At 52.5% G+C, this 23,941-nt stretch overlaps 2 protein-coding genes across 2 annotated transcripts in view; one reads left to right on the plus strand and one right to left on the minus strand.

Moving 5' to 3' along the window:
* The window catches only part of ARIH2 (ariadne RBR E3 ubiquitin protein ligase 2), a 39,342-nt gene extending 35,789 nt beyond the window's left edge, over positions 1 to 3,553 (minus strand). Inside the window, 2 exon segments of the mRNA XM_084901666.1 lie at positions 2,674 to 2,793; positions 3,381 to 3,553. The gene's annotated coding sequence lies outside the window, so the exon portion shown is untranslated.
* On the plus strand, positions 3,110 to 23,941 carry SLC25A20 (solute carrier family 25 member 20). The gene is made up of 10 exons (XM_084901672.1): positions 3,110 to 3,115; positions 7,037 to 7,167; positions 9,900 to 9,992; positions 13,476 to 13,603; positions 16,557 to 16,647; positions 20,225 to 20,342; positions 21,543 to 21,615; positions 21,918 to 22,027; positions 22,675 to 22,799; positions 23,164 to 23,941. Exons 2-10 carry the CDS (start codon positions 7,063 to 7,065, stop codon positions 23,224 to 23,226), a joined length of 906 nt encoding a protein of 301 aa, XP_084757798.1. The 5' UTR covers positions 3,110 to 3,115; positions 7,037 to 7,062; the 3' UTR covers positions 23,227 to 23,941.

Here is a 23,941-nt window from a genome sequence, read left to right on the forward strand (position 1 = left end):
TGCAGGAGGCAGTTGATCAATGATTCTCTCTCGTCATTGATGTTTCTCTCTCTCTCTCCTTTCCTCTCTGAAATCAACAAAAATATTTTTAAAAATTAAAAGTAAAGACATTTAAAAGGATAAGCAACAAGGGACCAGAGTACCTATGAGATTACAACTGACCCTTGAGTCTGAACTGCCCAGGTCCACTTATATGGAGTTTTTCAATAAATACTGTAAATATGTTTTCCTTATAATTTTCTCTAGCTTACTTGATTATAGTAACCTATATATATATATATATATATATATATATATATATATATACACATATACACATGTAAAAGTATATATACATGCTAAGTGTCCATCTGACTGGTTGCTATAATGTGCGCTGACCACCAGGGAGCAGATGCTCAATGCAGGAGCTGCCATTTACAAAGAAACAGCACCGCAGACAAAGCAATACTCAGCTTCCCCCAAGTGGGCCACAGGCCCCACCACCACCCCAGAGCGACACCACCGAATCGCACACAGCCAACGCTGCCAAGACCCCATGGCACAAAATGCGGCCCACAGCCCAGCCCAGCTTGCAAATGGTCGCTGTGGGCACCAGGTAATGACATCACGTAGCAACACCAGCTTCCTCTATCTAGCGACCAGCCTCCTTGGAGTTCCTTCAGCCCAGGAACACAACTTGCTTTACAGCCAGGTGGAAACATTTTACACTTTAACCAAATGTCTGTGAAGTGTTTTTCCCATGCCTCATCTCATTTGATCCTCACAGAAGTCCTGGAGAAGGTAGATAATGAGACTCAGTAGAATCCTATTTTCATTTCATTAGCCGAAAAATGATTTAGAAAGTTTAGAAACTTGACCCGACTGAAAAGAAGAAACGGTGGACGCTGAAATGACCATGTGGGGAGTGGACCTAAGAAGTCAGTCGGACAACCTTAGTGCTGCTCAGCCTGGCCTTGCCTGAGCGCAGTGACCACCAACGGGCAGCTCCTGTGCTGAGCGTCTACCCCATGGTGGTCACTGTGCATCATAAAGACAGGTGGTTCCCCTCTTTGGTCGATTTGCATATTAGCCTTTTATTATATAGGAGGATGTTGTATAGGATGTCTATTTCTTAATCCTTTAGGATTTCTCGGAAAACCAGAGCTTACAACTTTCAAACATAGACAGGCAAATATAAATTAAGTGAAAACCAAAGTCCAAACTACAGTGGATGATTATTTTCAAAATAGTAGAGGAACGATTGACTTTAAAAAACATTTTTTCTTTACTTGTATTTTTACGTAAGGCTAGAGGCCAAGCATGCACCAAATGATGCGTAAGTAGCTCGCTTCCACTTGCCTCAGCTGGCCATCCCGCCCACTGCGGCTCACAGCTCCTGCTGCTCGTGGTTCTCTGCCACCAGTCACACTCACTCACTCACTCACTCACACACTCTCTCTCTCTCTCTCTCTCTCTCTCTCTCACACTCACACACACACACACACACACACACACCCTGCCGGGAGCCACTGCTCCTTTGGTCAGGAGGGCGTCACAGCCACAGACCGTTTATGTAAGATATGGCTCACCAGACAAACAACCTAGGAATATTGCCCCTCTCTACAAAATATCACTACCAATAGCAACTCTCGTGCAATGAGAGCCAATTACAAGTCAGATGTATTCTCAGTAAAGCTTCACAACCCTACAAAGTGGCTTTCATCTCCTTACCAATGAGGCCTAGTGTGACTCATAACTCCATTCTTTTTTAAAATATATTTTCATTGGCCGAAACGAGTTTGGCTCAGTGGATAGAGCGTCAGCCTGCGGACTGAAAGGTCCCAGGTTCGATTCTGGTCAAGGGCAAGTACTCTTGTTGCGGGCATATCCCAAGTAGGGGGTGTGCAAGAGGCAGCTGATCGATGTTTCTCTCATCGATGTTTCTAACTATCCCTCTCCCTTCCTCTCTGAAAAAAATGGGGAAAAAAATATATTTTATAAATATATTTCATTGATTTTTTACAGAGAGGAAGAGAGAGGGAGAGAGAACCGTGGATCAGCTGCCTCCTGCACGCCCCCCACTGGGGATCACGCCCACAAGCGGGGCATGTGTCCTGACTGGGAATCCAGCCCTGACCTCCTGGCTCATAGGTCAATGCTCAGCCACTGAGCCACACTGGTCAGGCCCCCATCCCTGGTACAGTTAGCTCCAGAATCACAACACAAAAGCATGCTTTTCCCTCCTCTGGAATTCCTTCCCAGGATCTGGGCTCAGAGGTCCGGCAGGCTTTGGCGGTGTCCCCTGTACACCCTGACCAGCTGGTCTAAGCTGAGACCCTTTCCACGCAGGGTAGGCCACTCCAACCAACTGAGCCACCGGGCCAGGGCAGTTTTTAACTTTCCGAAGTTAAATATCCCTATTCTACTTGAAAGAGTGCTGACAACCCTCACAGGGCCAGTATGTCACTGCCTCGGGAACAGAATGGATGACAACTTCGATTTCCTCGGATGTTAAATATTATCCCGACATCCTAGACAGAAAAGTAGTAAAACACGTTATTTTCCCCAGAGCCAAAGCCCTGGACACCCACCCTGGGCTCAAGGGTCCGGAAGTGCACAAGAACAGAGGCTGGGGGGGGACGACACACACGGTATTTTCTCCAGACACAGCACTGGGCCCGGAGCGCCACTCACCAAGCTCGAATGGCCGAGGGCAGCGACTGGGCACAGAAATGTGAACCGACAATTAGTTCAGAAACTCCGCTCGGTGTCTCGTCCGGTCAAACACGGCAGCTGCTTTGCCACGCAGGGATGCTTAATTTTAACGTAAAAAAAAAATAAATAAATTTTAAAACTTGGTTTTTCAGTCGCCCCGGCCACAGGACAAACGCTCAGTGGCCGCACGTGGCTGGTGGCTGCCCACGAGCGGCAAAGGGACAGACGCAGCGGGTCCAGCGGGGCTGAGCGACCATCGGCCTGAGGGGCCGGCACCCGGGCGGGCCGCCTGTCCGGCGGGCACGGCGGCCACACGGCCCGTCCCAGGCGCCGGCGAGCCACGAGGACACGGCCCCGCGCGCCGGGGGCCCTTCCCGGCGGGGCGGACGTTAGGAGAGCGGAGCCCGGAGGCGGCGCGGCCCCGGCGCCCGTTGGGGAGGCCCCGGCGCCGGGCGCTCAGCGGCGCTGGCCTCCGACCTCTCCGCGACGGCGGCGCCTCGAGGGGGAGAGACGGCCGCCCGCCGCCCGCCGGCCCCGCACGGCGGCGGGAGCGGAGCCCGGCACCGGCGGCCGGGCGCTGGGGCCTCGCGGGCGGCGAAGGCGGAGCCCCGCCGGGCTAGGGCGGCGCGCGGAGAGCCCAGCCCGCCCGGCCGCCGGTAAACAAGGCCGCCGCTCCCCTCACTTACCGGAGCCGCGGCCCCGCGGCCGCTGAGCCCGGGCGGGCCGGGCCGGGTCGAGCCGGGCCACAGGGAGCTGAGCCGGGCGCGGCGGCGGCGGAGGCGGCGGGCCGACGCCGGTCTAGGCCCGCGCTGCTTCCCCCGGCGGAGCGGTCCCCGCAACTCCGGAAGTGCTCGGCGCGCTTGCGTCACTTCCGGCTCGGGGTCGGCCCGCGGTCGCCGGGGTCGCAGCCGGCGCCGGGGAGTGTGACCCTCGGCCGACGCTCGGCGTGGCGCGTCGCCGGGCCCCGGAGCCCGCCGCGGGCCCGCCGCTCCGAGGCCGCGGGGAGCGGGGAGCCGGGAGCGGGTTCGGCCCTCGGCAGCGTGTCCTGGCCCGGCTTCCGGCCGCCCGCCGCCCGCCGCCCGCCGGGGCCTTACCCAGCGCTGGCCGGACAGACGCCTCTCTCTCTCCGCCGTTTGTCCGCGGGCGTTGGGTGCGGGGAGTCCGGGATGCAGGACTGTTATTCCTCGCGGGGCCTGCGGGTCGGCGTACCAGGCCACCGGGGCCTCCGCTGAGGCCGTCGCCTGGTGGCCCCCGAGCCGCAAAGTTTCTGCGCGCCCCGATTCGCGATCCAGTTATTTCGTTTCCCATTCGCCTTACGAAACTGAATTTTTTTGTTTGTTGTTTTGGGGTAGTTTTTTTTTTTATAGCAAAGATGGAGATTTATTGAAGAACAAGTACAGACTCCCATGTGGGGAGGGGGAAAGAGTCCCCCAAAACTGAATGCTAACTGGCTGGCTGCACCCCCCGCCCCCCAACAATGTAGCAAGAGCCAATTGGGACTTGCACCTTCCAGGGCCTGTGGTCGCCGTTATGGGGGGGACCTCTGAGGCTCGCTCGAGTGGCTGCGCTGGCGGAAGCCAGAGATGCCTGGGCTGGGCAGGTCCCTGGAGAACCCTAACCATTTCCGTCCAGACACGAGTTGTACACGTCCTGCTATTTGAGATATTCATGTGTGATGGGCTCTCTCATTTAGTTCCTGCTTCTTGTAGGTACTCATGTATATTTCTTACACATGAGCTTCAACTTTCATTTTAACTCAAAACATGGGCCGAAATCAGATGCAAATACTTCCTCGAAAAACTCCAAATTTAATTGGAGTAATTAATGGTAGCGAGTATGTTGATTGTAGGATTTTCTGATGGACTCCTCACTTGTATATTAGCAGCATAAAAGTCTATAATCCAGTGTACTGACTAATTTGTTTTGAGAAAACAGTCCTTTGTTAGTTTAATAAGTAACAGATATTGTACAAAAGCATTTATTGACAAGAAAAGGTATTTTTTTTAAAATACTTTATTGATTTCAGAGAGGAAGAGAGAGAGAAAGAGAGAAACATCAATGATGAGGGAATCATTAGCTGCCTTGCACACCTTCTACTGGGGATGGAGCCTGTAACTGGGCATGTGCCCTGACCAGGAATTGAACTGGCAACTCTTTGTCCCATGGGATGATGCTCAACCAACTGAACCACACTGGCCAGAGCTCAGGGACCTTGTCTTAGCTATTCTTTCTCCCTTCTTGATGTTTCTATCAGCCTCAGTCCCATCTTAAAAAAAAAAAAAAAAAAAAAAATACCCTAGAGTCTAAAGTCTCCTTTAATTCTTTGTTCCTTTCCCTTCCCTACCAAGCTCCTTGACCCAATAACTGACTCTCAGGGCCTCTCCTTTAGCATCAGATCGATCATGTGTCAACACTCCTGGCAAGCTTCTTCTGAGTGTCACCAATGGCTGCTAGTTAACCCTAATGAGCACTTAAAACTCATTCGTTTGACCCAGAATTTGATCATTTCATCTCTTGGACTCAAAGGCACCATTTTATCTTCATTTTTCTCCAAAATTCTAGTAGCAGCCTCTGCTCTGGGGCTCCTCGCATGCTGGCCCCTCCCCCAGGGGTTGCATATATCTCACGCTGAAGCCTTCCTGGCTCCTGGCTCTGGCCTTCACCTCTCCTGGTCCGCAGGCTCCGCATGTGACATCAGCCAGGTGTCCCCTGGGCACTGCAATCGCAGTGTGTCTGTAACCCGGAATCACTGCAGGGTTCCTGGTAATGCCTCCGGGTCCTGGCTCCTTTCCCATCTGCCAGGACCTCTGCCTCAGTTCCCGCCTTTACCGCCTCTAGCCCGGACTGCTGCGTTCTCTCTCAACTGGTGTCCCTGCTTCCAGTTCCTCCCAAAACAGACTTATCCATCCAAAATGGATTTTCTAGAACAGATTGGATCACGTCACTACTGGTGCTTAAAAGCTCTAAGTGATGAGACCTCCGGAGGGGGACTTACCAGGTCACCTTGACATTGAGGTACCTGCTATAGAATAGGGGTATAACTACTGTCCACAGCTTTTTTTATTTAAAAAATTTCACACATAGAGAAAAGAGTAATATGATGAATACCTGGATTCTGTGCACCTAAAGTCAATAAGGCAAAACATTAGCATAATCCTTAACTTCTCTCTCACATACCTTTTAGTCTCTTCATTAACAATTCCTTTAAGTTCTTTCAGAATATACCCAGTATCCACATACTCCTCCCCGCTTCCTCTGCTATGCTCCCTGATCCAAGCCAGTACAGAAACGAGCCTTCTCAAAACTTTCTGCTTTCTCCTGGCTCCCTTACCCTCGCCCAGCACTTAGAGGGCTCCGTTAACTCACCAGTCAGGCTGTCCCTCCCTTGCTCAAAGCACCCGAATGGTTGCCATCTCCTTCAGAAGAGAAGCTGATGTCCTCACAGAGACCAAGTCAGCTTTGTGTGCTACCCTCACCGCTACGTCTTGGTCAGCTGCCGTCTCATGCTCTCCCTCACTGCTCCAGCCCTCAAGGCTTCCCTGCAGTTCCTGACAGGACAGGACAGACCATCTCAGGGTGTTTTTTTTAAAATATATTTTATTGATTTTTACAGAGAGAAAGGGAGCGGAATAGAGTGAGAAACATCGATCAGCTGCCTCCTGCACACCAACTACTGGGGATGTGCCCGCAACCAAGGTACATGCCCTTGACCAGAATTGAACCTGGGACCCTTCAGTCCGTAGGCCTAGGCGCTATTCACTGAGCAACACCAGTCAGGACATATCTCAGGGCTTTTGCATGTATGGCAGGTCCCTCAACCTGCACCCCCTTTGTCCGGACCGGACGCACTCCCTCGCCTTCCCAGGTCTTGAATCCAGCCACCTTCTCGGTGAAACCCTTCCTTACGCCCCTCATCCACGTTGTAATTACTCTGCCTCCCCCACCTCTAACCCTCTCTCCAGGCTTAGGCTTCTCCATCGCACAGCAGTCACACTTGTGATTCACTATTTTTCACCTATTTATCTTTGTTACGCCCTCTAAGCTCCACAAGCAAAGGGACTCCCCGTGGTGCCGGGCACACCGCCCAGCGGACGCGGTGCCCGCGGGGTGGAAGTCCGGGAGCCCAGCAAAGGCCCGGAAGACCCCGAACTCGGTCCATTGGCCCGCCCCGTACACCGCCCGGCGCCACCCCAACGCCCGCAGGCCACGCCCACGAGGGCGGGGCCTCTCCCGGAAGCGGCCCGGCGGAAGCAGGCCGGGCGGCGTGGGCCCGCCCCCGGGCGGCCCCGGCGCCGGCCCCGCCCACCCGAAAGTGGGTGAAAGGGCGGCGGCGCGGCGGCCGGGAACGTCCTGACAGGCAGCCGGACCATGACGGACCAGGCGAAGGCCGTCAGCCCGCTCAAGAACCTGCTGGCCGGCGGCTTCGGCGGCATGTGCCTGGTGTTCGTGGGGCACCCGCTGGACACGGTCAAGGTGCGAGGGGCGGGGGCGCGGCGGGGCGCGCGGGAGGGAGGCGGGGGGCGCGGGGGCGGGGGCGCGGGGCCGGGCAGGGGCCGCGCGCGGGCTCCGGGGAGCAGCCCGGGGGCCTCCGGGTCGCCCCTCGAAGGGCTGGGGACGCGGTTCCTCGTGCGCCTCCGGCCGCGCCGCGTGCGGGCTCCGCCGGGCGGGCCGGGCCGAGGCGCTGGGTCCCGCAGCCTCGCTGACCTTGGCCTCGGCTCCGGCTGCGGAGGGCGCCGCGCCTCCCGGGCCGATTCCAGCAAACGCGGCCGCCGCCCCGCGAGCGCCCAGGCGGAGGCACCCCTCGCGGCTGGGGGAGCGCCGACCCGGCAGCCGGAGGTCGGCGTGGGGTTCGGGTCCCAGCACAGGCCCGGCTTGCGGACTCATCCCCGGGGGCGGGGCCGGGGGCAGCCGGTGCATGGTGCTCTCATCGCGGATGTTGCTCTCCATCCCTCTCAGAAACCAATACAAATACACTTAAGCCCCGGCTGGTGAGGCTCAGTGGATAGAGCGTCGGCCTGCGGACTGAAGGGTCCCGGGTTGATTCCAGCCAGGGGCACATGCCCGGGTTGTGGGCACATCCCCAGTGGGGGGCGTGCAGGAGGCGGCCGATTAATGATTCTTTAATCATTGATGTCTCTCTCTCTCCCCCTCTCCCTTCCTCTATGAAATAAATAAAAATATAATCTATATATTTAAAATAAACCAATAAAAATATACCTTAAAAAAATAGAAAAAGAGGCCCGGTCATTCTAGGGATGGCTCTGAGGCAGAGCGCCCCATTACCGCCTCCTTCCACCTTTCCCTTTGGGGGGGGGGCTGTGGCCACCTTCAGCCTGTCGCCCATGTTGGCCCCCGGGGAAGCGATTATGTCCCCAGAGGCTGAGCCCCTCTCCCCCGGGAAGCCACCAGAGGTCACGCTGGGACTTGGCATTCCCAGTTTCATCCTAGTTTCTCACCTCTTTCTGGGCGCTCACTGGGAGGAAGCTGACAGCTGGTGGCCAGGATGCCCTTGTGGGAGAGCTGAGTCTCAGAGCAGGACCCTGGTGCAGGGGTTTTAGAATTCAGCTCCGGCATCTCACAGGGAGATGGCTCTGGGGCACGTCCTGTTGGCAGGTTTGACAGCAGCTCTTCGCTGCCTTTGACCGGGAGAGCTGGAGTCATTCTGTGGCAAGACCGGATTACAGCAGCCTGTCCGGCGCGGGCATGCGAGCCGGGCACGGAAGCCAATGTTTGCTCCCCCCGACCAGGGAGGCTCCGGTGGTTGGAGCATCCAGGCCCGTGGCCCAGAGGGTTGTGTGTTCAATTCCTGGTCAGGGCACAAGGCCCAGGTTGCAGGGTTATCCCAGGGGAGCCCGTTCAGGAGGCAGCCAATTGGTGCTTCTCTCATCGGGGAGAGAGTTGTCTGGCCCCTCTTCCTACTTAAAAAAAAAAAAAAAAAAAGTACAGGTATACAGCAACATAACCCAACATCTGTGTACCCTACAAAGCATCACCCCAAAAGTCTAATTACTGCCCACCACCACGCAGGTAACTCCCTTTAGCCACTGCACCAACTCCCCCTTCCTCTGGTAACCACCGATCTGTGTCTATGAGCTTTTGTTTGTTTGTTTATTTTGGTTTTGGTTTTGGTTTTTTAGATTCACATATAAGTGAATGTCTCTTGCCACATCCCGGGCATGTGCCCTTGACTGGAGTCAAACCTGGGACCTTTCAGTCTACAGGCCGATGCTCTACCCACTGAGCCAAAGCAGCTAGGGCTTCTATTATATATTTTTTACATCTTATTTATCCATTCATCCGCTGATGTGCACTTAGGTCCCACAGTATCAGTGCCACGACATACTCTTTGATAGAAGGAGTCACTGAATCTGCCCACAGTCAAGGGGAGGGGGAATTGGGATTTACCTTTTGAAGGGGAAGAGTATCCAAGAATTCGTGGACCTGATTGGAAACCACTAAGGTAAGGATGGGTGAGGACAGAGAGGGGAAAATACAACAGGATTCTGGAAGCATCTTGAAGGACCACTCCAACAGACTTGTACTCATGTGATAAGAGCAAGAAGAGCAACAGGAAGCCCTAGCCAGTGTGGCTCGGTGAACAGAGCGTTCGCCTGTGGACTGAAGGGTCCTGGGTTCAATTTCGGTTAAGGGCACATGCCTGGGTTGTGGGCTTGATTCCTGGTGGGGGGCATGCAGGAGGCAGCCAATCAATGGTTCTCTCACATCATTGATGTTTCTATCTCTCTCCATCTCCCTTTCTCTCTGAAATCAATAAAAAAATTTTTTTTTTAAAAAAAAGGAGGATGAGGACCAAGAAAAATGAGGTTAAATCCACCTCCCTCCAAAATGCCCTTGTTGAGCACCTTATGCAATGACTAACATGCTGCTCCATGTGGTGCCTAGGGCTTAGCTTTGCATCAGCTAGTTCCTGGCATGTCACTTGACCTGACTAAATCCAGCCTTATCTAAAAGCTGGGAATACCTATCCCATTGGGTCATTGTGGGGCACATTAGGTAAGAAATAAATGGTGCAAGTAAGTGGGTAGAGCACTCAGAGGAACTGTCCCTCTCTCTAAAAGCACGCCACTACTGACTGGTCAGTTCAGGGTTTGAATAAACTGGAGAAAAGACAAGTCTGAATCCAACAGGGGGAACGAGGCAGTTCTGAATCTGGGAAATGACTGTATTTGAACTTCTGATTTCAGGTCCGACTGCAGACGCAGCCCCCGAGTTCGCCTGGGCAGCCTCCCATGTATTCTGGAACCTTTGACTGCTTCCGGAAGACTCTTATGAGAGAGGTATTGTATGTTGGTGCTGGGCAGCCCTACTCGGAGACACATTCACAGGGTGGGTTTGTGACTCCTCCGGGTAGGTTTACTCTGTGTCCTGCCGAAGGCCGAGCCCACAGCGGTGCCCTCTCACCAAGCCCTCCTATTGGCATCGCTCGGGAGGCTTTGCTAGCTCCGGTTCCAGTTTTATATGGGTGACCGAAGCATAATTGGAAGGCAGAATTTGGAGCACAGGAAATTAACGAGGAGTAATTGGAGTGGGAGAAAATGGTGCCGCGCCAGCACTGCCCAGGGGGGAACCTGAAGGGGGCAGTAAAGGACTGAAGAAGACAGACGAGAATAAAGCTGGGGCTAGGTGGGACGCTGCCCTCTGATTAGAGAGAGAGCTCAATGGCCTGCAAACCGAGTCTTTATAGCCGGATCCCAGGAGGCACAGTAAGGGCGTGGTCAAGATGTTTACAATGTTCTCGCGGTTTCGAATCTACTGCACCAGTTAGATGCACCTGAACTCTATCCAGCCCACATCACTCAGCCTCCTGAGACCACAGGTTCGGACCATAAGGGCAAGCTTACAACCACAGCCTTTGGCTATAATTGTGCTGGGACTTGCCCGTGGCTTTGCCACGAGAGGATCCTGCCCTCTCATTAGTCGGAGGCTTTTACCTGTCCAGATGCTGTAGCCGCCTCCACAGAAAATACAAACCTGGGTCAGTCAGTTTGATGGGGGTCGGTGGCAGAAGGTTAGGTAAAGTCTGGAAGAAAAGTTAGGCAGACTGAGGAACAGTGAGGGAGGCCAGTGTCTTCAAAACCCCAGACAAGTACACTAAATTGATTTGGGGTTATTGAATTACATGATAATTTCCCAGGTACTGCTTGGAGTGAAAACATGGAATTTTTTAAAAAGCTTTATTTATTTATTTATTTATTTTAAAAATATTTTACTTTTGCTCTAGCCAGTTTAGCTCAGTGGATAGAGCATCCGCCTGTGGACTGAAGGGTCCTGAGTTCGATTCCGGACATGGACAGATGCCCGGCTTGTTGGCTCAATTCCCAGGGTGGGGTGTGCAGGAGGCAGCGGATCAATGATTCTCTCTCATCGTGGATGTTTCTCTCTTCCATTCCCTTCCTCTCTGATATAAAAAAATATATATATATATATTTTAAAATTTCACTTTTTAAAATCTTTATTGTTGAGAATATTTTAAAAGTTTTAATTATTAGTGATATTTATACTCATTTCATTAGCACACATTTAAAAAGAACTTGTTGAAAACTTTTCTTTTGCTTCCTAAAATATAAATAACTCTCATATGCATAAGTGCCTATGAAACACGTAGAGACGGAGAAGCAGGTGTCACCCAGGTAGAGGGGATTCTGCTGGTGAGGGGGGACTCGGCCTGGGAAGAATGGGTCCCAGGGCTCCTGCAGGTGGGTCCGTGGCGGGGAGGCCAGCAGCAGCGTTACTGAGCAGCTGTGAAGTGTGTGTGGGGGGCAGTTTGCTGGCTGCCGGGGGCCTGGTGAGAATGGCTGTGTAAACCCCTCCCCTGCAGAGCTGACTGGACTTCCTGACTCCATGTTGGCGGTGTCCCGGTTTTCGTTGTACCAGAGCTGCCAGGGGGAGAGAGGTCTCGGTGGTGCTGCGTGCACCGGTGTGGGGAGCTTGGAGGGAGGAAGGCTGGGCTGTCCGGGGCCTGGGCCCGGGCCCTGAGGCCCTGAGCAGCAGCCCGGCAGGTGGAGGGCCAGGGGAGGGACGTGGAAGAACTTTGCCCCTGCTGCCCGTAGCTCCTCCTCCCATTCACCCTTCCTGTTTCCTGCCTCTCAGTCAGCTTCCAGCCTGGGGTGGCCTTTGACCTTTGCAGGATCCCCGTGGGCCCCGTGGCTCTGGAGAGTAGGTGGGCTGTGGGCCCCGGGGCAGCCCCTCTGTTAGCTGCCCCTCTCCACAGAGAGCCACTTTTACCTTCTTCTCTTTGCATTTGTCCTAAAGATTGTTTGTATTAAAGCTATACAAGCACTTAGTTTGTTACTGAAAGGCTTATCACACAGCGACAACGTGACCGTCCCCCCACCTCACACCCCCTTCTCCAGGGACAGCTAGCTGTGCATGCTGTCCTGCGGTGCCACATAATACACCCCGACTGCCATCCTCACTCGTTCTTATGTGTCTTATCTCCCTGTGTGGGGGACAGTTTTTCCTTTTACATTACGATCCCCTCCTTCTGCCCGGCCATATAAACCTGCTCTACTTTGTGGTTTAACCCTGCACTGTTTCACTTTTTATGATTGCAATGATAGATACATACATGCTTCTTTCCTGTTGAGTAATTCACTTATTGAGCAGCTCTTTGTTTTTCTTGAGGTTGGTGGATCACTGAGTCCGTTTTCAGTTGTTTGTGTCTCTTTCTATGGCTGTCCCTGCCGTCCGTCCGCACCCTAAATGCTCTGGACTGCCTGTCCGGTTCCCACACGGGGCAGTGAGGATCTGCTTGGCAGTGTGTGTCCTTGGCTTTTTTTATTTTGTTTTTTTGTTTGTTTGTTTGTTTGTTTGAAACAAAGCCCTTGGAGCCCATTTATCTCCTATTTTGGAGCTTTTCGATTCATTCCAAGATTTTGGTGCCTTATAAGTGCCTGATGGTATTGTTATTATTTTACATCTCTGAGTATTTCCTTAGAATACATTTCTGGACAGAAGTTCCTGTTAACAGGGTATGCGGCATACTGCCAGATTTTCTTCCAGAATGGATACTGCTTTCCATTTTCTCCAACAGTTTATTAAGTGCAATTCTCTTTTTAAAAAATACTTGTTATTGATCTTAAGAGGAAAGGAGAGGGAGAGGGAGAGAAGCATTGATGTGAGAGGGACTTTTGTATTATTGTTTTTATTTGTTTTAAATATATTTTATTGATTTTTACAGAGAAGAAGGGAGAGGGGATAGAGAGTTAGAAACATCGATGAGAGAGAAACATCAATCAGCTGCCTCCTGCACACCCCCTACTGGTGATGTGCCTGCAACAAAGGTACATGCCCTTGACCAGAATCGAACCCGGGACCTTTCAGTCCGCAGGCCAAGGCTCTATCCACTGAGCCAAACCGGTCAGGGCTGTATTTGTTTTTAAAATTAAGCCTCTGCATGCGGCTGTCGGGGATCGAGCCTGCAACTCGGGCATGTGCCCTGCCCGGGACTCCTGGCAGCCTTTCGGAGCTTGGAATGACGCCCAAGCCACCGAGGCTGAGAGTTAGAAACATTGATGAGAGAGAGTCATTGATCAGCTGCCTCCTGCACACCCCCCACCGGGGATGTGCCCACAACCAAGGTACATACCCCTGACCGGAATGGAACCCCGGACCTTTCAGTCCGCAGGCCGACGCTCTGTCCGCTGAGCCACACCGGTTTCGGCGGTTTCTTCCTTTGAAAGCCTCTCCTCCTCGGCGGAGAGGGGAGGAGGAAGCCTCGGGTAAAGGGCGGGTCTGTAACAGCTTCTGCTTCTTTGCAGGGCCCCAGGGGGCTGTATCGGGGCATGGCTGCCCCCATCATCGGGGTCACCCCCATGTTCGCCGTGTGCTTCTTCGGCTTTGGTTTGGGGAAGAAACTGCAACAGAAACACCCGGAAGACGTGCTCAGGTGAGTGCTCACAGGCCCGGAGCCCGATGGGCTGCTGTGGTGACAGGTGGAGGCTGTCCTCGGCCCAGCGCTGCCCTGAAGGGCCACAGGGGGGAGCTGCTTACATGTCCTCTGCCCTGCGAGCCGGGAGGGAAAAGGCACCCCCTCCTTCCTCTCCAGGCTGTCTGATTCCTTCTGTAAAGCAGCGTGGCCCTTACCGGGACATCACTGACACGGTGACATCGCTGATAGGGGGTCATCACTGACACGGGGACATCTCTGATAGGGGGTCATCACTGACACGGGGACATCACTGATACAGGGGACATCCCTGATAGGGGGACATCACTGATAGGGGGACATCACTGACAGGGGGACATCACTGACAGGGGGACATCACTGACAGGGGACATCACTGATACAGGGGACATCCCTGATAGGGGGACATCACTGATACAGGGGACATCACTGATACAGGGGACATCACTGATAGGGGGACATCACTGATACAGGGGACATCACTGATAGGGGGACATCCCTGATAGGGGGACATCCCTGATAGGGGGACATCACTGATAGGGGGACATCCCTGATAGGGGGACATCCCTGATAGGGGGACATCCCTGATAGGGGGACATCACTGATAGGGGGACATCCCTGATAGGGGGACATCACTGACAGGGGGACATCACTGACAGGGGGACATCACTGATACAGGGGACATCACTGACAGGGGGACATCACTGATAGGGGGACATCCCTGATAGGGGGACATCACTGATACAGGGGACATCACTGATAGGGGGACATCACTGATAGGGGGACATCACTGATAGGGGGACATCCCTGATAGGGGGACATCCCTGATAGGGGGACATCACTGACACGGGGACATCACTGATAGGGGGACATCACTGATACAGGGGACATCACTGATACAGGGGACATCACTGATAGGGGGACATCACTGATACAGGGGACATCACTGATAGGGGGACATCCCTGATAGGGGGACATCACTGACACGGGGACATCACTGATAGGGGGACATCACTGACACGGGGACATCACTGATAGGGGGACATCACTGATACAGGGGACATCACTGATAGGGGGACATCACTGATACAGGGGACATCCCTGATAGGGGGACATCACTGACAGGGGGACATCACTGATACAGGGGACATCACTGATAGGGGGACATCACTGACAGGGGGACATCACTGACAGGGGGACATCACTGACAGGGGGACATCACTGATACAGGGGACATCCCTGATACAGGGGACATCACTGATAGGGGGACATCACTGACACGGGGACATCACTGATACAGGGGACATCACTGATAGGGGGACATCACTGACAGGGGGACATCACTGACAGGGGGACATCACTGATACAGGGGACATCCCTGATAGGGGGACATCACTGATACAGGGGACATCCCTGATACAGGGGACATCACTGATAGGGGGACATCACTGACAGGGGGACATCACTGATACAGGGGACATCACTGATAGGGGGACATCACTGATAGAGGGACATCACTGATACAGGGGACATCACTGATAGGGGGACATCACTGACAGGGGGACATCACTGATACAGGGGACATCACTGACAGGGGGACATCACTGACAGGGGACATCACTGATACAGGGGACATCACTGACGGGGACATCACTGACAGGGGGACATCACTGATACAGGGGACATCACTGATAGGGGGACATCACTGATAGGGGGACATCACTGACACGGGGACATCACTGATACAGGGGACATCACTGATACAGGGGACATCCCTGATAGGGGGACATCCCTGACAGGGGGACATCCCTGACACGGGGACATCACTGATACAGGGACGAACTGCCTGAGGCCCAGCTGTCAGGCATGGGGTTAGGGGCGGCCTGGGGCTTAGGCGAGTGAGGGAAGCTCCTCAGCAGCATTTGCTCGCTGTGGCCTGTGGAGAGGTTCATTGTGGCTGTAGGTCCCGTTGCCTCTAGATCAGCCGGTGTTGCTAATCCCAGGAGGAAAGTGGCATGACAGCTGTGGGCTGCACACCAGGACCCTCCGGGCACTCAGTGTGGCCCGTCCTGTGGGGCCAGGGTGAGGAGCCATCATGCCTGTCGGGTGCCATCCCCGACTGCCCTTCCCCAGCCTCTCATGGCCCGTTCCCGAGGACTGGCCAGGCCGCCCCCACCGCCTGGTCCCTGGCTTTGTGTCCTGCTGGAATCTTGGCTTAGAGTGTTCTCAGGCCCGTGGTGCTCCAGAGGAGGTGAGATTGGAGCGGACCTGGGCCCGATTGAGATCCAGGTCCAGATTAGACTCCCCCGTCCCCCGTTCCCCGCCCCCCCCCCCCCCCCCCCCCGCCCCAGCACCCCTGAGTTTTGTGGCTGGGAACACAAGGCCCAGAGCTGGAGAGTTGTCCATAGTCATGTGCATGGCAGGCCCCGGGGGAAACCAAGTCTCACCACGGAGCTGCTCCCGCAGGTGAGGCCACTGCGTCACATGGCTCCTGACACCGAGGCCCTGCCCTGGGCCGTGTGACAGCAGAATACCCCTGGAACCGGCTTCTGTGCAGAGTGTGACTTATTTTTCTTGAAGGCCGAGGACTTATTTTTCTTACACAGTCACCCCTGCGGATTGCCTCTGTCCTGGGCAGGTGTCACAGGCACTTGCCTCTGTTTTTTTTTTTTTTTTTAAATATATATATATATATATATATATATATATTTTATTGATTTTTTACAGAGAGGAAGAGAGAGGGATAGAGAGTTAGGAACATCGATGAGAGAGAATCATCGATCAGCTGCCTCTTGCACATACCCTACTGGGGATGTGCCCGCAACCAAGGTACATGCCCTTGACTGGAATCGAACCTGGGACCTTTCAGTCCGCAGACTGACGCTCTATCCACTGAGCCAAACCGGTTCGGCTGTTTTTGTTTTCTTTAATACAGCTACCCCCAACTGTTTGCAGCTGGGATGCTGTCTGGCGTCTTCACCACCGGGATCATGACCCCTGGAGAAAGGATCAAGTGCCTGTTACAGGTGAGGGTGGGATCTGGGTGGGGGAGTGGCCAGCTTTTCTGTTCAGATAAACTATGTGTATGTTTATGTCCTTTCACCATTTTTTTTTTTTTTTCAGAGAGGAAGGGAGGGGGAGATAGAAACATCAACGATAAAAATACATGTAAAAATAAATAAATAAACATCAATGTGAGAGAGAATCATCGATCAGTTGCCTCCCATAACCACAACCTAGGTATGTGCCCTGACCACCCCTCTCCCCGCTCCAGGCTTTAACCACTCCAGCAACCATTAATCCATATTCTATTTCTATAATTTTGAAATTTTGAAAATATTATGGGAAAACGCTCTAACCAACTGAACCACCAGGCCAGGGCCACACAGGACCTCTTTTAAAAAGCAAATATTACCACTTTTCCTAGGAATAGCTGAAGTAGTTTAATACACAATTCTTGCTGGAAATTTTTGATAATGCAGAGAAGCACAAAACAAAACACATACGTATTTATCACCCATGATGCTACCCCACTGAGGTAACCACGGTTACTCTTCTGTGTGAATTCTAGTCTTTTTGCTTAACTTGTATATTAAGTTTGAAATAAAATTGGTATCACCTACTACAATTTTTATAACCAACTTTCCCCCCTTAATATACCATATTATTTTTCTGTGATTATTTTTCTCAAGCATAATTTTCTGCAACTGATTTCATTATATATATGGCTGTCATTTACCCATAATCCCTCACCTGGGGGAGTGACAGATTATATGCCACAGCAAAGCTTTCTGCACATGCTCCTGATGGTTCTGATGAATATTATTTGCTTGTATTTTTCCGTGGGAAGTACCTAGTATTTGTGTTCTTGGCTCTTCTTCTTCTTTTTTTTTTTTCCTAAATTGATTTATAAAAGCTTTGGACAGATGAAGGTTATTTTTTTTCCCTTTGAGATTAAGGTTATTAATCACTTATGTGGCCAGTTCTTTTTCCTGGTTTACAACTGTCATGCCATTTTGTATATTTTTTTAAATTAGGCTTTTTCTTTTGAGATAATAAAATAGGCTCACGTGCAGTTGTGAGAAATAATATAAAGAAAAAACAAGGAAAGAAATAATACATAGTAACCCCTCGTGCCCTTTACCCCCATTTTCTCACAAGGGTAACATCTTAAACTATGGTACAATGTCACAGCCAAGGTATTGACATTGATACAGTCGTGACACAATTTCCAGCCTGCCATGGTCGGTCCTTTATATTACACTCTTATAACGCACCTCTTATAACCATACCCACTCCTCTCCCCGCTCCAGGCTTTAACCACTCCAGAACCATTAATCTATATTCTATTTCTATAATTTTGAAATTTCAAGAATGTTATATAAATGGGATCTTACAGTATGTGAAATTTTCTTTTTTAATATGTTTTATTGACTTTAGAGAAGAAGGGAAAAGGAGAGAGAGAAACATCAACGATGAAAGAGAACCATTGATCTGCTGCCTCCTGCTTCCCCTAATGGGTATTGAGTCTGCCACCCAGGCATGTATCCCGGCTGGAAATCGACCTCCTGGTTCACAGGTCGATGCTCAATCACTGAGCCAAACTGGCTGAGCTCATGTTGGCTTTTTAAACTCAGCATAAATTTCTGGAGATTCATTCCTGTTGTTGACGTATGAATAATTCATTCCTGTTAAGGAGTTCATGGTGTGGCTGCACCACAGTATGTTTGGCGTGGATGAACCACAACATGTTTAACTTTTTATCCACTGAAGGACATCTGGGTTGCTTCCAGTGTGGGGCTATTATGAATAAAGATATCATAAACATTTATATACAGAGATTTTTCTGAGAAAACAAATCCTCACTTCTCTGGGATAAATGCCCAGTAGTGCAGTTGCTGAATCATATGGTAGCTGCACGTTTAGTTTTTTAAAGAAACTGCCGACCTGTTTGGGTTTGCACTGTTTTTCCCGCCGGCAGTGTGTGAGCGATCCGTTTCCCTGCGTCCCCTCCAGCAGCTGGTGTGCTCCCTGCTTTAATTTTAGCCGTTCTGACAGGCGTGTGGGGGCAGCTCTTTCTAACTTCATTTCCCTAGTAGCGGAAGAGGTTGAACTTTTCTTATGTGCTCTTTGCTCCCTGTATTTCCTATTTGGTGAAATGTCTGTTCATATATTTTGCCCATTTTCTAATTGGATTATTTTTATATTATTGAGTTTTGACAGTCCTTTATTCTAGATAATAGTGCTTTGTTAGAAATGTGACTTATAAATATATTCTCCCGGTCCGTTGTTATTTTTAGAAAAAAATTGACATCTTTTCCCCCCAGTTGTTTTGTTTCAAGAAAAACAATTTTAGCCAAAACCGGTTTGGCTCAATGGATAGAGCGTCGGCTTGGGGACTGAAGGGACCAGGGTTCGATTCCGGTCAAGGGCATGTACCTTGGTTGCGGGCACATCCCCAGTAGGGGGTGTGCAAGAGGCAGCTGATCGATGACTCTCTCTCCCTTCCTCTCTGTACAAAATCAATAAAATATATATTTAAAAGAAAAAAAAGAAAAACAATTTTAAATATAATAATGCAATAAACCTTAATATTTCAAGAAAAATAAACTTAACTATAATGTTACATGCAGCAAACATTAATATCTCAAGAAAAATGATTTTAAAGATGATATTGTTACATGCAATAAGCACCAATAATCTAAGAAAGATGACCTTATATATAATATTACATGACATGCAATAACATTAATATTTCAAGAATAAAAGGATTTTAAGTATACTAATATTACCAAAACTGTTGCTAACATAGTATGGAATCACAGAAGTTGAAGGAAATATCAAAAACCTGAAAAGAACAGGATTGCTTCTGTTAGATTCTAGAATACCCCCCAGCTCTATTTCTGTTCATCAGCTTATGTTGTTCATTATATTCCACAAATGAGTGAGATCATACGATATTTATCTCTCTCGGACTGGCCTATTTCACTTAGCATGATGCTTTTAAAGTCTATGTTGTGGGATGTGAGTATTGCTACTCCAGCTTTTTTTCTTTTCCATCTGCATGGAAGTTTTCCCCATCCCATCACTTTCATCCTGTGTGTCTTTGGTTTCGAGGCGGGTCTCTTGTAGGCAGCTCGGGGCTGTCTTTCTCTGGATCATTTCTGGGGTTACACCTGCCTGCCCTCGGCTCCTGGCTCTTAGGCGCTGGGTCCCTGGGCTGGGGTGGGACCACTCTGCACAGGGCATCTGTCCAGACACAGAGAGCTCTGCATGCGAGCCGCAGTTTGCCGACCACGGGACTAAGTGAATGACTGATGTACCTGTCTCCTCCCGTCTAGATCTCCCAGCTCACTGGATTGGGGATGCTTTTGTGCCTGGGGAGTTCTCCACTTTTCCCAGCTCCTCTGCTGATTTTTCCTAGTCAGTGCGTGTACGTTTTGTGTTCCTTTCACCTGCCTATTTCATGGTGACTCGCACCAACATTGTGCCTTCCGCATGACTGTTGTTTTGACTGCCACCTTCTGTTGGGCCCATGCCACTGACCATGTCCTCACGCCCTCTGCCGTCCTCCGTGACCTGCTGCCTCCCTGCGCCCCGCAGATCCAGGCTTCCTCCGGGGAAACCAAGTACACCGGCGCCCTGGACTGTGCGAAGAAAGTGTACCAGGAGTCCGGCATCCGCGGCATCTACAAGGGCACGGTGCTGACCCTCATGCGAGGTAAGCCTGGACCCCCCAGGTCACCCCCAATATGGGGCCGCCTGCCATATTGGCCTTGGCACCACAGTGCCGCAGCGCTGACAAGGCCGGGACTGTTCTAGGCAGTCGCACCTCTGGCAACAGGGACACATACCAACATCCTCTGCTGGGCTGCCCCCCGAGGGTAGAAGTCATGGCAGTGACAGTGGAGGGGAGTGGCAAGTAGGTAGAAATTGTGGCTGGAGGGATGAGAGAGAGGAAAGAGTGACTTCAGAGTTATTGGGCACTCTCCCTGTTTTTGTGATTTTTTAAAAAAATACATTTAAAAAAAATACATATACACCGTATATTCCGGCGTATAAGACGACCCCCTAATTTTACAGTTAAAACATAGGTTTAGGCCTATATTTGCTGTATAAGACTACCCCCCACTTCAAAGAAAAGACACTTTGCCGCCCAGATCTGCAGGTATATTTTATTGATTTTTTTTACAGAGAGGAAGAGAGAAGAAGAGAGAGTTAGAAACATCGATGAGAGAGAATCATTGATTGGATGCCTCTTGCACAACCCCCACTGGGGATGTGCTCGCAATCAATGTACATGCCCTTGACCGGAATTGAACCTGGGACCTTTCAGTCCGTAGGCCGACGCTCTATCCACTGAGCCAAACCGGGTAGGGCTTTAATACATTTTTATTGATTTCAAAGAGGAAGGAAGAAGGAAAGAGATAGAAAGATCAATGAGGAGAGAGTCATTGATTGGCTGCCTCCTGCAAGCCCCCTACCTGGAATCGAGCCTGCAACCTAGGCATGTGCCCTGGAACCTGGGACCCTTCAGTTCGCAGGCCGATGCTCTACCCACTGAGCCAAACCGGCTAAGGCTCTCCCTGGTTTTGAGAGGCAGCAGGAGAGGCAGAGATGGCTCAGCCTTGTCCTGAGCTGGTAGCTTGGAGGAAGGCCAGGTGCGGTTATAACTGCTTGGAGTGGGCTTGTCAGTAGGGACCACGCAGAGGGGCTTCGAACATGAAGTGATGTCGTGTGTTTACACTCGCTCACCAGCACTTGTGGAGCAGCTTCTGGTCCGACATCGCGGTTATGCAAGCAGGCTGTGCTTCTGCGGGACTTCCCTGGACGCCCTGGAGGGTGTGCCCGCTCGGCTCTGTAAGCTCAGGAATCCGTGGGGACTTATGTCGTTAACTCACATCTCTCCTGCCACTGACAGACGTTCCAGCCAGTGGGATGTATTTCATGACATACGAGTGGCTGAAAAATATCTTAACTCCGGAGGGAAAGAGGTGAGGAGAAAGGATAGCGCGAAGCCACTTGGTTCCGAGTGGGGAGGCTGCCTGCTGAGAGCGGTCTGGAGGCAGAAGTGGGGCTTGCTTCTGGCCTCAGGCCCCTTTCCTCATGGCGCTGAGGCCCAGCTGACACCTCTCTCGCTCTGTGTCTCACCCAACGGAGCAAGTGTTTGAAACAAGCGCAGGTGCCGGGAGCCCTGGTCCTGGCCCTTCTCGCTCCGGCCCGTCCCCCCTCGCTGTCCGGCAGGAGGGGCGTCGGCATGCCCCTCACGGCCGTGTCTGGCTCTGCTTGTCTGCAGCGTCAGTGAGCTCAGCGTGCCCCGGATCCTGGCGGCTGGGGGCTTCGCTGGGATCTTCAACTGGGTGGTGGCCATCCCCCCGGACGTGCTGAAGTCCCGCTTCCAGACTGGTGAGTGGAGGGCAGAGGGTGGGGGGAGGCGGATCTGGAACTGGCTGCCCCTGGGGTGCAGAGCCACTCCCTCTCCACAGCACACCCAGACCCGTCTGACCAGCATGCTCCCTGGCAGTGGAGTTCTAGAACCCCAGGCTTGTTTTCTTTTCGGCCTGAACCCAAAGTGAGTGAGATAAGAAGTCAATCAACCGGAACAGGAGGCCTTTTCTTTCTTTCTTTTTAAAAAAATATACTTTATTGATTTATTACAGAGAGGAAGGGAAAGGGATAGAGAATTAGAAAATTTGATGAGAGAGAAACATCGATCAGCTGCCTCCTGCACACTCCCTACTGGGGATGTGCCTGCAACCAAGGTACATGCCCTTCACCAGAATCGAACCCGGGACCTTTCAGTCCGTAGGCCGACGCTCTATCCACGGAGCCAAACCGGTTAGGGCAGGAGGCCGTTTCACTGTTCCCTCCTCTCTGCCCCCCTCAGCACCAGTGTCTGTCCCCCTGAGCCGTGCTGCCTGTGGCCTGGTCTCAGGGACCTGGAGGTGCCCTGTGCTGTGACCCCGCAGGAAGGCCTGCGTGCAGGACGGCCCTCACGGGTCACCTGTCAGGTCAGGAAGCTCCCGGAGACTTACCAGCGGGTCTGCCCACAGCGCCTCCTGGGAAATACCCCAACGGCTTCCGGGACGTGCTGACGGAGTTGGTCCAGCGCGAAGGGGTCACGTCCTTGTACAAGGGCTTCAACGCCGTGATGATCCGCGCCTTCCCAGCCAACGCGGTGAGTGGCGGCCGTGCGCTCCTGGGGCGGGGGGGCGGGGCGACCTTTGCCTGCTCCTGGATTGGATCGGATTGGATTGGGGGCTCGGTTTCCCACAACCCCCCCTCCGCCAGAGCCTTCTAACTGGCTTCCTTTCCCGGAGATGCTGGGATTCTCTGAGGTGAGGGGCTTTCCCCCCCGGGCCTGGCCGGCACGGCCGCTGTGGACATGCATCTCCTTCCCCTCTGGGGGGTGGGAGCACCCGTGAGCCCCTGGCCGGGGGGAGTGCGGTCAGGGAAGGTCTGGGCCTGCCGGGGCGGCCAGGGTGCTGCTGGGATCGGAGTGGTCACAGCTCCCGCTCACTTCTCCTCCCAAACCCTCCCAGGCCTGTTTCCTTGGCTTTGAAGTTGCCATGAAGTTCCTTAACTGGATCACCCCCAACTTGTGAGGCTGAAGGCTGCTCAAGGCTCCTGGATGCTGGAAACTTCCCGAAGAGGAGCGGTGGGCAGGACTAGACCGTCCTGAAGGGGGAGGGGGAGAGCTCAGAGCTCTGTGCAGGGACTTGCTGAGAGAGACCGACCGACCGACCGACCGACCGACCGTGTGCCTTAATGACATCCTCCACCTGGTGTGCCCATGAAGCCTGAAGTCGCTCCTGTCAGTGTAAGGGATCTCAGGAGGATTTGGGGACGGGGCCAGGAGCTTCTAGACTGGAGACCCCTGTGGCCAGACGGCTGGCCCTACTGTACCCCAAACACTGGTCTCAAAGAGGAGCTCAGCCTCTCCCCGGAGGCACCATGCATGTTTACAGCCAGCTGGCCAGGAGCCGGGCCTTCTTTGATCCCTAGCCAAGAACCCCCACCATGACACCCATGGGGAGGGGTGGACTTGAGACCCATGTCTGTCAGCGAATGGAATGAGCGTGTGCAGGCGGCAGCCGCGCGGTGGGCCGCTGGGTTTAGGCATGCCTGCTAGTGATCACTGAGCCGAGCAGTCTCCGTCCTCAGGTAGAGAGCTTTCCCTCCTCAGTGAGGCGTCTGGGGGTGGTCCCGGCCTGCGGGGTGAGCACGCCCATTGCAGGAAGGCTCTCCGTGCACTCTTTCCCCACGAGCCCCCTATTTGGACAGGAAACAATAAAACATTTTCCATTTTTGCGTGCGTGA

The sequence above is a fragment of the Pipistrellus hanaki genome (assembly GCF_964339955.1).
Source record: "Pipistrellus hanaki genome assembly, chromosome: 13".
Classification (NCBI taxonomy): Eukaryota; Metazoa; Chordata; class Mammalia; order Chiroptera; family Vespertilionidae; genus Pipistrellus; species Pipistrellus hanaki.